Source organism: Physcomitrium patens, chromosome 3, assembly GCF_059467195.1.
Source record: "Physcomitrium patens ecotype Gransden chromosome 3, ASM5946719v1, whole genome shotgun sequence".
Taxonomy (NCBI): Eukaryota; Viridiplantae; Streptophyta; class Bryopsida; order Funariales; family Funariaceae; genus Physcomitrium; species Physcomitrium patens.
In genome coordinates, this window is record NC_143412.1 from 6374632 (window position 1) to 6389481 (window position 14850).

General features: G+C 32.0%; 1 protein-coding gene across 4 annotated transcripts; it reads right to left on the reverse strand.

Moving 5' to 3' along the window:
• Positions 1-851: 851 nt before the first annotated feature.
• LOC112280161 (uncharacterized) lies at positions 852-5849 on the reverse strand. Of its 4 annotated transcripts, none has more exons than XM_024515305.3 (5): positions 5514-5849; positions 4018-4039; positions 2561-3841; positions 2263-2421; positions 852-2128 (listed from the first exon to the last, which is right to left on the reverse strand). In XM_024515305.3, exons 3-5 carry the CDS (start codon positions 3517-3519, stop codon positions 1507-1509), a joined length of 1740 nt encoding a protein of 579 aa, XP_024371073.1. In that variant the 5' UTR covers positions 3520-3841; positions 4018-4039; positions 5514-5849; the 3' UTR covers positions 852-1506. The 4 variants fall into 4 exon arrangements, with proteins under 4 accessions (XP_024371073.1, XP_024371065.1, XP_024371070.1 ...); XM_024515297.3 differs by having other exon boundaries at positions 4018-5148; positions 5329-5849; XM_024515302.3 differs by having other exon boundaries at positions 4816-5849.
• Positions 5850-14850: the final 9001 nt, after the last annotated feature.

Genomic DNA, 14850 nt, shown 5'->3' on the forward strand with positions numbered 1-14850 from the left:
AAGAGGTCCAAGATCCACTCTAAGACATGGAAGAAGATACTAGGATCCATACATGGAAGAAGATACTAGGATCCATACATGGAAGACATAGAAGAAAAAGACGAGGTCTAAAGACCCATATTGTGACATAGAAGGGGGATTTAGAGCAACTAATCAAGAAGCCTTTAGTATATGTATAGATATAATGGACGTGCATATAGCAACTTGAGATGTGCTTGAGATGTGCTTGTGGCCTGAGTGTTATCATTTAATTTATATCCTACATCATTTTGAGATAAATAGGAAGATCATTATTTATTATACTCAATTATCATAATAAATATATGTCAGATAAATCCTAGATTAAAACATTGACACTTGCCAACATTCATTAAGAATCTACTATTGATGAAGACAAAAACTCAGATTAACAAATTCCTGTTTCACAATGTCTCCTTTTCGTTTCTAAATGTTCAAAAAATGCAGTAGCCACAACCAAAAAATCCGACCATCTAGTATTTTGGAAAGGGATATACCCTATACCATCAAAAATGCTTCACATAATAGCACTCCTGAGTACGTCTGCTGTTACAAGTCAATGTTCCCATTTGCTATACCGAGTTCCAACTCTAAAGGGTCTGAAAAACAATTCAAGGTATGGAACTGATCATCCAGATTTCAAAAGAAACTATCATTGATGGATGCCCTAATCTCACTAAAGTGGATTGCGTACAAATTGTATCAGGTTAAAGCAGACAAATCCCCTTGGGGAGGGCCCAAAAGCTAGAATGACAGATCAATGAAGAAGTATAAATAAGGGATTCTAAGAATGCAAGTGAACTTTCGGAATCCTGAAAGGAGAGACAATAATATGAGTCTGATTTCCTTTACAAAACTGATGAGTGCAATACATGTGATACTGTACATTGTTACAAGAGCAGATTTTGAAATACCTCTCTCTCCCTCTCTCGCATGTTTAGCCATTTCCTGTTGACGGAGCAACTCTAAGGCTAAATCCTAGATCCTCAATGTAGCCTCCAATTGCCAAGCTAGAAAACATCCTGCGCTAAATAAATTTCACAATCATTTGATTTTAAGGACGGAGACAATGTTCTCGACCTTTACACCATGCTACACGTTATCCTTCATGAAAGTGGATGCCACTCTTGCAACCCAGAGGTTGGGTCCTCCTGCAGGAAGCATACCTCAGCATGGGCCCTAGATAATGGAAACTTCTCCTAGGAAGGTGGAGAATTAATTTGTCATCACTGCAATCACTGGGAAATGGGAGAGGAAGTGGTAAACATGTTGTCACTGTTCTCTCCACCTTCTTGAGCAAGGGGTGGAAAACCCTAAACCTTACATCTAATCAATATCTGTTTCAGACCACTATTGATTTCCGTCGTTGGATCAATAGGCGCAGTTGATTGATTAATTGAGGACATCGGACGTCAAAAATAATAAACCTTGTGAAATGACGATGAATACAAAAAACGCCAATTTCAATGTTGGAGAAAGGGAGAGGAGTTACAGATGGTGGAGCGGGCCAGAGTTCTGTAAGATGTCGCCCAGCAAGCTGACGTAACTCTCAGTATTTGAGAGCTGACCGCTCAGATCAAACATTTCTAGCTGGGACCTTCCAAGCTGGGGATCGGGAATAACCACGGACGCTGGAATTTCACCTTGCAACTCCAACAATCGGTCAGGATCAAGCTGTGCTTGGTTTAGAATGTGCGAGTCGTTGGGGAGGTGTGAATCACTGTACAGGCTGTTATGGGTGTGCAATCCAACTGGAGGGGGCTGTGACTCTTCGTTCGATGTTTTCGCGACAGAGGCTAAGTCACGATTAGCTGCTTCGAGATCTATTTCCCCGGCTTGAATCTGCATAGTAAGGTCAAACATGTTACGTTCCTGAACGGGTTGGAAGGGGAAGCAGGTTGCGGCAGCTGGCCGGCTGTCCTCGGAGAGTGTAGCATTGAAGCCATCCGACCCCTTTGCAGACGCTGCTGCTACAGTTGCAGCCTCAGTGACAGGGCTGAGGTGACTATGTGTGCCCTCGTAGGTTGTTACCACGAGCCCTGCATCGCCCGCCTTTCGCTCCACCCGCTTCCTTACTGGACACGTCTGGTTCGTGCAACGGTAGTAGCTCCTGCGAAGTCAATCCAGGGAGAAAAGATAAACAGTAGTCAGGGTTATTGACGAGAATCTAGATTACATTAAAAACATTGGATATAGTGTTTCCAGCTGCCATGCTGGCAAGAAGAGTGCAATGGCGAGCTTAACCTCGGGAATGGGCTATCCTTCACAGCCTTCTGGCCATACTTGCGCCACTTGTAGCCATCCTCCATCACGTCGATTTCGCTGCGCGTATGAATTGCATATCGAGGTACTCTCACTCGCTTGTTCAGCTTCACAGCTCCTTTCTTCTCCTTCTTCGTCGTTCTGAAGCAGGGACATACAAGATCAAATTAATCTTTGCAATTAGAAAACGCAGTGCTGAATTAGAATTGGACGAATTTACAAGCATGAGGGGCAGACACGGGGAGATTGTCGCTAAAAGGTGAAGGAAAAGGCAGCTTACTGCTTTTTGGGGTCGGGCTCATCAAGGGGTTGAATATCTTCACTTTCGTCCAAGGCGCGGTCGGGCGTTTTCCTCTTGGCGCTACTTGTATTACTCTCGAGAACGCCAACAATGTCAATCAGAGTTCCGCCATCACTGAAGTAGCCACCCTCAGAGCCGAAAGGGGAGTCGAAAGGGGAGTCGAAGGGGGAGTTTGGAGTGCTCGTCAGGGGGCTGTTCAATGGGGAGACGTCACCCACGAGCGAGGGGGTTGGAGATGGCAACCTGCCCTGCCCGGTAAAACCATCCTGGTTGCCCACAGCTTCGGACGATATTCTGGACGAGGCAGGCATCGACACCATGCCATCGCTGTAAGTTGACAAGGTTGGTAACGTGCGCTCTCCAACTTTAGTAGCCACTGGTGAAAGATTCAAGAGCTGAACTAAGGGAGTGAAATTTGGCGTTGCGGGCTGTGCATCCTGGGATGCGGGAAACCATGGATACTCCGGCGACGGTTCCAGCAAGTCTGAATTCGAGGTTGACAAGTGATCAAAAGGTGAAGCTGTTAATTGTACACTCTGGTGTGGTGTAGGATTACCGATGGTGGTGTTCGGAAGATTAAGGCCGTGGGTATCGACGGGTTGTGGAGAAAGCAAAAGAGGGGGAAACTTGATCCAAGGTGCGGTAGGCGATGGCATAAAGATTGCCACATCAAACTGGGGTGGCGGACTGGGGTGACTCTGCTGCTGCTGCTGCTGAGGTTGGAAGAAGGTGGAGTTATCACGCGGAGGAGGAGACACTGTCAAGGATGAAGGCGACTTCGCGGGTTTAGCAGCACGCTTCTTCAGACCAGGACGCCGTGGCGAGTTCGATAGTTTCACATCCTCACCCAAGGATCTCATCAAATAATCAATCTCGGGACTCGAATTAGTCTCCACGTGAGGCTGCTCACCATCATCCTCCCTCGTCATCTCGGACATACTTCAGCCTTTCCCTGCGGTCACCCTCCTACAAGTTTTGGTCACAAGCTTCGGAATACCCACCACTGCGTAAACCTCCGAGGCTTCACTGTAGCCGCATCCTAAGTTTGAATCCTACACGTGCAGCTTTTCGACGAATCACTTTGGCTCAGGAATTCTTAGTTCGTGGAAGGAGGCGGACTTGGGATGAGTAGGTTAATGAGAACAAATTAAATCTTCCAATGATAATTGGTGCAAGATATCAGGATATGTAGGGACCTAAACATCACCACGTTGTTTCCTCAATTCCGCCAAAGACAATCTTCTTGCATCCTCAGCTTTTCTGGTATACAATGTCCGGCAACCAGATACACAAGCACGACAACACCTTAGATTAACATACTTGATTGTATCAGTCGAGCTGGAAACCAGCTACCTTTGTAAAATTTGAAGATAACATAAACCCCCACATTGAATCACTTGGGCAAAAATATACAAACAGCAACCAACATCACTCACCTAACAAAAAGAGTGGATACACCTGCAAGCCAACTACAATTGGATTATTTTTTTTCGTCAAGTCAATAGGAAAACTGCAAGGAAGTGAAGTTGAAATGAAAGAATTGTCATGCTTGCCCATTGCCCATCAAAGCATAGACTAATCTACACCACTAAGCGAACTGGTACCATTGGTGCTCGAGGGTTAAAAGTTCATGAAGACTTGCCCACGCAAACTGCCGCTAGAGTGACAAGTATAGCATGGGAGTTCAAGGTCACCTGCGCTACGCTGTTGAAGTTAAAAAGCTCTACAAGCTCTGACGAAAAAGCTCTATGTTTTGATCACCTGATCAAGCTACGGAGAATAAGGATAACAGAGACCAACTAGATGGGCCACAAGAACTAGATTCCAAGTATTCTATACTAGTCACATGATGAACAAACTCTTTAAGGGCTTGCACAGTTTTTGGATTGAAAATTGGAAATTCGTCTATGAGCGAAGATACTATGAATCTAAAACTCATATTGGAACCATTTCCTACTCTTCTCCTCGCAGTGGGCTGATAAAACGATGGATGTTACTACCACTCATAAAAATGAGGGGGACAAGGAAAATAAGGAAAACAGAGGCAAAGTTTACGATAAAAGAACATACTTTGCTACGGCAAGGTACTTTAAATCATGATCTCGAATCAATTTTGAAGCTTTTCCAAAGTCTTTCTCATTAGGGTTTAACGAAGTGAATGAAAGAAGAGAAGAATATGAAGGCTCATAAAACCTTTCAGGTGGTCCTCCTAGTCCTAATAGTGTGCTACTCACTTTCACTCTTCTTGCCGCTGCAATTGCACTGAAAGACAAGGACTTCAGTTTGCTCCCATCATGTTCTGACACCACCAAAGTCACAGACTTCACAAGGCAAAGGCAACAAAAAAATAAAATAAAAATAAAAATAAAAAAAATGAAGCTCTCCTTCAACAGCTGCGTTACTAACCATCAAAAAAAAAAAAAAAAAAAAAAACTTGCGGACATGCCACTCGGGCAGGCGGCAATATCATTGATCATAAGATTTCCAGTGTGAAGAACTCTGTCTCCTAATTTCGTACGCAAAAAGTTCAAAGTAAGCCTGGTGCGCTGGTCTGCTTCTCTGAGCGCCTATTCCCAAGCACGAAAAAGAACATTAATTCCACTTCAGATATTGTTGCAACAACAATCCTACGAAGCTCAATGCAGCGATTAGGCCAACATTACGTCAAGCTCTAATACAAACCGGGGATTCGGAGAAGCAAACACACGAACAAAATTGGGTATTCGTAAGCAGCATAAGCTACGCACAATGCTAAACGGGACGGGAGCAGTAGACGAAGACTACTCAACGAAGTTGATCAAAAGCCCAACAGGATAGACGAATCGGGGCAATGGATGTGCTCAAAATCACGGCGATGGGAATGCTCCGCGGCCTGCAGGATATTCACGTGTTGCAGCTATCCAGTGTACCAAAACCCAGCTGCTGCGCCTACCGTTTCCAAGTGGTCTTAGCCCTCTTCATCAGCACTCCCTAAGCCATATTACTGTGCCACACTCTTGTATCACGACTCGAAGCGCATCTAAATCCCGCTTGTCAGTGCAAAACCCTGCTGCAATCTGCCTAACGCCCTTGGGGATGGGCGCTCATGTCCTGGCGTCACTTGGTACGGCCCACTCGCACGACGCATCCAGTGCTGCAGAGGCCCTGCTCACATGAACCGCACACCTGCTAACAAACGCGCAATATCCCCTCTCCACCAGCACGTCTGCCGCAATCGAGCTGTGGAATGTACAATAAAAACCTTAGCGGCATCCCGCAGCTGTGAAAACCTACACTACGCTCTTATAAAGTGTGAGCGATAAGAAACCCACACACACGCGCGCTCACTCACGTACACTACACATAGTATAATCTTGTGTATATATATATTTATATATATACATAATGATTTAATTAATTTTAATGTCTCACATTACATTCTTATAAAATAACATTAAATATTTTTAATAGAAAAATGTGATATATTATTAAATTATATTATGAAATATAATATGTATGATTTTTTAAAATATGAAATATTACATATATTTGTATTAAGAATATTAATAGAGTGTAAAAGAATTGAATGTAATCATTTGCTTAGATTTTATCCTTCAATCATAAGACAAGTTTAAATAAATTTATTCTCACATTGAAGTTCAAGTTTTTGAATTATTCCATAATTGGGCTTAATTATAGTATTTTCTATATATATATATATATATATATATATATATCAAGTTTTTATTATAAAAAAACAAACAATCAATCAATTAAAATAATAAAATATTTTGATTTATGTTAAATATATTTATAAAATTATTTTATAAAAGTTATATTTTTTATTATTATTATATATAAAGAGTTGCTAATGCAACACCTTCTTAGGTTCTTATAATTAATCAATTTATTTCTTGTCTTCTATCTCAACTTCCTTTGTCCATGTTCCTAGCTTCCATTTCCTTGTCCCAATTTCTTGTTTCTGGTCCTCCATTCCCAACTTCCATCTCTCTCATCCAACCCTTATTTTTATTTCCATCTTCCATCTTCCTTATTGCAATTCATTGTCTCCAATATCTTATTCCCAATCCATACTTCATGTCTTGACATCCAATCTCTATTCTAAGTACCTATCCTATGTTCTTGTTTTTTATTATTGTGAGTGGAAACAATAACCTTGAAAAGAGTTGTTTTTTTATAAAAAAGATTTGTGACTAAACATTACTAATCTCCATTGCAATTAAATGATAATACATCTTTTTTTAATTTAAACATTGTTAGATTACTTAATTTTATTTTGTGTACTTGTAGAATCTAGCATTTTCCAACTTAGATTTAAAATTTGCAAATCTTTTGAAACAAACATCAAATGTAAAATCCATGGCTAAAGGCTCCAAGTTTATAGTTGGTTTTTCAAATAAGAAACATGAATTGTTTTGAAAGTTGTATATCATTTTCTATAAAATGGAAATATGAATGGAAGACAAGAAGGGAATGGAAGTTAGGACAAGTGACAAGGAATAAGGACAAGGAACAAGAAACATATGTTGGGAATGAAGACAAAGAGAGGGGGGAGAAAGTGAAGACAAGAGACATGAGACAAGAACAAGGAATAAGGCATACGGATTAGAAATAGAAGATTAGAAATATAGAATGAAAATGAAAGGTTAGAAACTAGGAACAAGGAACATGGGATAGATTGAATTAATTATGAGAACCTAAAAAGGTATTGTATTATACAACATAGGGATATTGCTTTAGAACTCTAAATATATATATATATATATATATATATATATATATATGCACAAAAAATATTATATCTTAATTTTTAATACAAAATATCATATATAAATATATTTATATATTGTTGTTGTTATAACTATTTATATTATATTTAAATATAATATATTAATAAAAATAATTTTTAATGTTAATAATAGATAATCATTTATTAAAAATATGATGTAAAATACTAAAAAAATTAACATGGTTTTTTGTAAATATAATAAATTCTTAAAAAAATAATATTTATAATTATAATTTATATTATGTTATTTATGAATTGATATTATTATTGAATTACAATACTTGATACACAAAAGATGTTTATTATTTCTACAATTGTTATTGATTGATGTAGGAGTGAAAATAAAAGATATAGTATTATATTTTAATATCACTTTATTTTTTGTGTTATTATCTTATTTCTACTTTGAGTACTTAAAAATAATACTAAGATAATTGCCAATATGTATGTACATTCTAAAAGTGTGATCTAAAACAAACAAAATCAAAGAACAACTTATTTTTATGATAACTTTTATAAAGTAATGTATCATCTAATTATTATCCACATACCAATTTCTCTCGTAATGGCTACATTATTTAAGAAGCTTTTTTGAGGCCATGTCATAGACATATATATTTATTATAATAATTACTTAGGTAATATGAATAAATAGAAGTAAGTAAAAATAAATTAATTTTATAATATCTTTTAAAGAAACTTGCTAGAAGCTATATATACATAATTTCACCTTTATACATGTTTATAATTGATTGGGAGGTTACAAACATGGCCAAGAAGTTACCATGTGATGCACATATTCATAGCTTGTGGTACAAGCTATTAATAATATATATATATATATATATATATATATATATATATATAGAAAAATTACCTTACAAATTAAGACATGTGTTTTGCAAATTAGACACATATTGGAGGTCCTAGAGAACGTCATCATATAACTTTTAGATAGATAGTATATATAGAGGTAAGAGTGAAGCCTTCTTTACTCTTGTTAATTCTTTTCTTGCTTCTAGTCTAGTTTTAAGGATCTTTAATTTTCTTGTCTTTTCATAATATCCATTCTAGTTTCTTTTTAATATACATATTTTTTTATTTTGATTTTGCTATTTTTCTTTGAAAATTTTTTTACTTATTTATTTGCCTTTATTAATGTCTTATTTTTGATAAATTGACAAGAATATACTTATAATATTAAAGCTTTGTCTCTTCTTGATTAAGAGTGAATTATATTTTTTTTTAATAAAAAATAAGCATATTAGAATATGTAGATTACTCACTTCTAAACTGATATTGTACTTAGAATTTTTTTTTTTCTTTTCAATCCTCTTTTTAATTTATCTTAAAAAATATTTAACATCTTCTTTTATATAGTGTAATCATATCAAAACTTACTAAAATGAAGAATGCAATAGTATAAATGCAAGAACAATTGAGGAAGTTAGTGCTTGCTATGCATCAATTCAATTTACCACCAGAAGGAACAACAAGATTAGTAGAAAGTAAGGATATAGAGATGATTGGAGCTGCTTTGACATCTACATCAAATCATGATACTTTTTCTATAGTGGTACACTGTTCAAGCAATAGAGAATACAAATTTTCTTTTCCAAGAAGTTTGATGGCACAAAATCAAAATTTTGAGAATTTATTAATTAAGTGTAACTAACAATTGAATTTCAACTCCAAAGCTATCTAATTCTAGGATCATATATTAGTTTTATTGGAACATCCAATATAGAACCTAAAATTAATTTATAATATTATATACTTCATAATTTTGACAACTTGCAACTAATATCAAGTAGAATGATATTACATTCATTAGCCAATTTTTTTATAGATTACAATATGAAATAAAAAAATTGATGTTCAATTTATTTGATCCTTAAATATTAAGTTAAGCAATCAAATTTGCTATCAAAAGTAACAACCAACTTTTTGATTTTTGATCTAAGAGTCATATAAAAGGGCCTCAACATTATTTCAATTCAATGGCAATACCAATATCTTCTTAATGCATACATTCAAAAGTAGAGGATATGTAAATTGATGCAATACATTTCAAATCTCTCATTGAGCAAAAAAAGACTTCTCATTGTCAAGAAAGATTATGCTTATATTATAGAGAATCTAAACATATTATTCAATATTTTTGAAAGAAATAATACAACCACAAACTCAGGAGTATGGTTGTTAAAAAAAACATGTAAAAAAAAAAATTTGCCTAATTATAATAGGGACCATGCAATTAGAACCTTGTACATTACCTAGTGAAGGTTTTATTCTCTTCTTAAAATCTTCTTTTTATTTTACAATAGATATTAGTTTAGGACCTAAATATTGTAAAGCTTTTAGCTTGCTAGATTTAGAAATCTCAATTTATTTCTTAGATGAAGAATTTATTAAAAGACATAATATATCTTTAATGAAGAAAATTAAACTTGTTCATGTAGAGGTCATAGATAGTCATCTATTATCTTCTAGAGATGTTGTTCATGAAATCCTTCTTATAAAAATAACATTTAAATAGTATTCTAATCCAATATCAAGATGATAGAAAGACTTCAAGTAGCATTCGAAGAAAATATTAAGATTTTCAAGGTGCTTTTGAAAAAGAGAATGTAGATATTCTTCTAAAACATCATTCCCGTAACTATTCAATTGACCTTCAAGAAAGAGCTCAACTGCCATTTGGACCAATCTACAACTTATCACAAAATAAATTAGCTAAATTTAATAATTGGCAAATAATTTCATACACCATTCCAAATTTCTAATATGAACTTCAATCTTATTTATAAAAAAAAAATATATCATTATAGATGTATATCTATTATTAAGGACTTAATATGATTACTATTAAGAATATGCATTCTTTATTTTTGATATTTAGATTTTTTGATCAATTGAATCCAAAAAAGATCTATATAAAAATAGATCTATAAGGAGCATACAATCTAATAAGCATCAAAAAAAGAAATAATTAGAAGATTGTATTTTGAACAAAGTATGGATATTTTAAATACAATGTCATTCTTTTTGGACTTACAAATATATCAACAACTTTTTAACATCTAATAAATTATGTCTTTTTAGAATTTTTTGATAATTTTTTATTTTTTACTTAAAAAATATATTAATTTTATTATAGACATCTAATAAAAATATTTTAGAAATATTTTTAGAATATTTTATTACATTCTAAAATATTTTAGAAAATTTTCAAAATATTTTAATAGAAGAATCTATGAATATTTTTAGAATATTTTATTACATTCTAAAATATTTTAAAAAATTTTCAAAATATTTTAATAGAAGAATCTATGAATATTTTTAGAATATTTTAAAAGATTCTAAAAAGATTTTTAAATATTTTAAAAAATTCTAAAAAATTTTAGGAGGATTAAGGAAGTTGTCTAAAAAAGATCTTAGAATTTCTTTGTTTTTAAGCAACATGAAAACTTTTCAAGAAGCTTATTATTATCAAGGTTAATATTAAGCATATTTAGTATATATTGAAATCAAGGTTGAGGGAATCTTAAGTCTCAACAACATGTCTATTGGAGCTTTAGCTGATTTCTTTTAATATTAATCTTATATTCATCTGGTTTAATTAAATTCAAATTATTATTTTTTGTTGAAATTCTTTTGTTCAATTTTTTATTTGATCTTTTGTGTAGTGTATTCATGATAGTTTGTCAAGATTGCCTTTTTATAAATACTAGAACTTGATCCTTTTAGATAGAAAATAGATTACTCCTCTTTTTAAAGGCATTTGAGTGCCTTAGATGTTATAGATTACCTTCCTCTAAATTAATATTATTTAGATTTCATTGTTATTATTTTTCTTTCCAGATAGCTAGAAAAAAAGATGTTAATATGGTTGAGTCTTTCAAATCTAAGATGCTATTATGAACATATTAAATACTTTATCTTATAGAATTGCTAAAATTGAGGAATTTTTTATAAGATTTCATTGTGATACAAGACTTGAAATAGTTCAATTTGTGATAGAACCACTTTCTCAAGCCTCTATATCTAAGGAGATGGTGGCATCTATACCTCAATAAGTAAACTTATGTATTCAATAGCATAAAAAGCCTTTGATTAGTCTTTTAGAAATGTTTGATAGCACATACTCTAAGTTTCAAGGATTTATTAATCAAATTTGATTGATAACTTTTCTATAACTTAAGCGCTATTCAACAAAAGAGTCATGGATCGGTTTAATTGGAATCTTATTTATAAGACAAACCTTATTTTAGTTTGTTCCTTTATTTGAAAAGAAATTTTCAATCTTGAGCAATTTTAAAGTTTTTTAAGAAGCATTTACACAGACATTCAAAAAATATGATAAGGCATAATGGATGAAAACAAAGATTCACTCATTACGTCAAGAATCATGCTCTACATCAATTTATGTATCTGATTTTAGGCAATTAGTTTGTGACATCAATTGAGATGAATAAGTTTTTGTGAGACAATTCTATTGAGAATTAAGGAATGATATGAAAGACCTATTATTATCATTACTTGATCCTCAAACAATCAATGAAGCCATCAATCAAGCTATAAAGTATAATAACTAATTATTTTAATACCATTACAATTAATGCTTGTGGACTTTGATAAAGCAACATACTAAAAATTTATATTCTACTACTTCAACAAATATATTACTTCCACACTTTAAAGCCAAGAATATACAAATTGATATAATATAATTTAAATTTCATACAACAAAGGAAAAAAAGTATTGATTTGAATAAGGCTTATGCTTATATTATAATAAAAGAGGCCAAAAATTAAAGAACTATTCAAAGAAACAATATATAATGAAGTTTAAAAGTGTGATTTTTCAAAAAAACAAAGAAGCCTAGCGACAATAGATGTCATGCAATGTTATATTATAATATAATTATATGGTGAAAATATAATCAAAATTAAATTTTTAATTAATATCTAATCATCTTCATTCTATAATAATTCGACATTTAAACATGTCTTTTATAAAAGCCTCTTAGTTTATTTTTTTATCTCAATAGTTAGTAAATTAACGGTTGGTTAATAATTTTACTTTCTAAGCTATAGAAATTCTTTTATTTCCTTAGAAAGGCCATAATTTAATAAAAAAAATAAAAAATAGAAGAGATCAATAACTATTATGATTGATACTAGAGTTAAGTTGAAGATAAGGTAGAGCTAAAAATCTCTAAGATAAATTAGATTGATATCCAAGGGTTGATTGTTTGTGGAATAGATTCAAAATTAAATCTATAGTCATTAAAATAGCTACCTATAACAAAATATAGAAGCATTTAAAAATTAGAAATTATAATTGATGGGCTTGCTTTAAGTTGTTCTAAATGCATAAGGCTTATTTTTTATAAGATTTGAGATGATTTTGCAATCATTATTCAAAATTAGAGTTTGTATTAGTAACTTTGGATTTATGCAATATAATTAGGACTAATATTCTTAGCTAATTTTTATAATTAGTATTACATCTATATTTCAAAATTTTTAAATTCTTGATTGATTAGGTATGCATAAAATTTTGTATTAATCAAACAATGCACTTAAAAGATATCTAGTTTTTGATACATGAAAGTATGATAAATTGATAGTTTAGAGTTGAATAGGATTTCTATGATATCTAAAGATCTACTAATTGAAAAAAGGTGAAATTTATTATGATATTAAAAGAATTGAAGATCAAGCTACACACCAATTTTGAGCTAAAGTTAATAATTAAAGAAGGAGAAATCATTAGAACATTTGAATCAACTTTTGCTTTGATGGCAGAGTAACATTAGTGTGGTTTTTTGGACATTTTCACATAATTTGTAAATTAGATTAAGCTGAATTTTTTTTGAACATGTAAAAGAATTATAGTAGCATTTTTTTATAAAATTTTGTACCAATTGGATAGTCAAATTAGAAATTACAACTTCTTGAAGGTCACTAATTAAAATTAGGGCTTACAAAGAAAAATCAAAATTACCTAATTTTGAAAGTAATAAGGAAATTAGAGTATTTATATGGTTGAGGTTACTAAGAAGAGTATTTTTAAGTAATTTGTATTAGCTTTAAGCACTTTTGAATTGAAATTTGAATTTCATTATTTTTATATAGATAAAATCTATTAGAGTTTCTTAGATACTTATAAAAGATAACTTCACCTTCTATAGCAAGGTGCCTAATGCATTCTTAAATGAGATAATCCATAATAAAAAATTAGCTAGCTATTCCAACACCTTAAATTTATCAAGGTTCCTATCTTTTTACCCAACATGCTTATTGTTTTATTATATTTTTATTTCTTAGTCCACAAAAACTTCAAAAAAATGCCTTATTAGATTTAAAATTCATCTAAAAAGCAAACACATGCTCTTGAAGAATTTATAAAATTACATAAAATTCTTCTAGTACAAAAGCCAAAACTTGTATATATAGAAGTAATAGATGGTCGACCTTTATCTTCAAACAATGTTACTCATGAGACCATATTCCTAGAAATATTATTTGAGGACCGTAGTAATAAAATAGTATTCAAAATTATTAAAATTCCATCTAATTCTATCATTTTAGGATTTTTGTAGTTAAAAAGAAATAATCCATTTATAGATTGGAGGTTTCATAAGATTAAATTTCCTATAGAATTCCTTCAAATAAAACCTATCAAGAAGTCATCAACTATAAAATCTATATTTCTTCAAGCAAGAATTTTAATGAAGATGGCTAAGAAAGAAATATCATTTGTCATTTATACAACTCCAACTCGGGAAGAAACAAGCTTGCTAACAATTATCTTAGAGCAAAATAAAGAATTTTAAGATATCTTTGAAAAAAAATGTTGATATATTGCTAGAGCATTGACTATATGATTGTGCCATCAATCTTCAAAAAAAGGCTCAACTATCAATTGATCCAATCTACAATCTATTACAGAATAAGCTTTTGGTACTAAAGAATTATATCAACAAAAATCTTGCAAAGAACTTTATTTGATATTTCAAATTTTTAGTAGGTACACCTATATTTTTTGTAAAGAAAAAAGATGGATATTTGCAAATTTATATTGATTATTACAACCTCAATAAAATAATAGTAAAGAATTTTTATCCATTATCGTTGATATCAAAGCTTTTGGAGCAATTCAATTAAGTCAAGATCTATATCAAAATAGATCTTTGTAGAGTATAAAATTTAGTATGGATTAAAAAAAGAAATAAATAGAAGATAATATTTTGGACAAGGTAAAGATATTTTGAATATAATATTATATCTTTTGGATTGATAAATTCTCTAGCTATATTCTAGGATTTAATAAATGATATTTTTTGAAAATGCCTAGACAAGTTTGTTGTCTATTATCTTAATGATATCTTAATCTATTTCAAGACTCTTGAAGGACATAAATAACATATGAATTAGTCTTATAAAAGTTAACAAAGATAGGATTATATGC

Bases quoted from the DNA above. Each gene is read 5' to 3' on its own strand.
- LOC112280161 (XM_024515305.3), bottom strand. From the start codon at position 3,519: ATGTCCGAGATGACGAGGGAGGATGATGGTGAGCAGCCTCACGTGGAG. The intron at 2,422-2,560 runs GTAAGCTGCCTT...TCCCTGCTTCAG, and splicing joins GAGCCCGACCCCAAAAAGCA to AACGACGAAGAAGGAGAAGA. The intron at 2,129-2,262 runs GTTAAGCTCGCC...TTGACTTCGCAG, and splicing joins AAGGATAGCCCATTCCCGAG to GAGCTACTACCGTTGCACGA.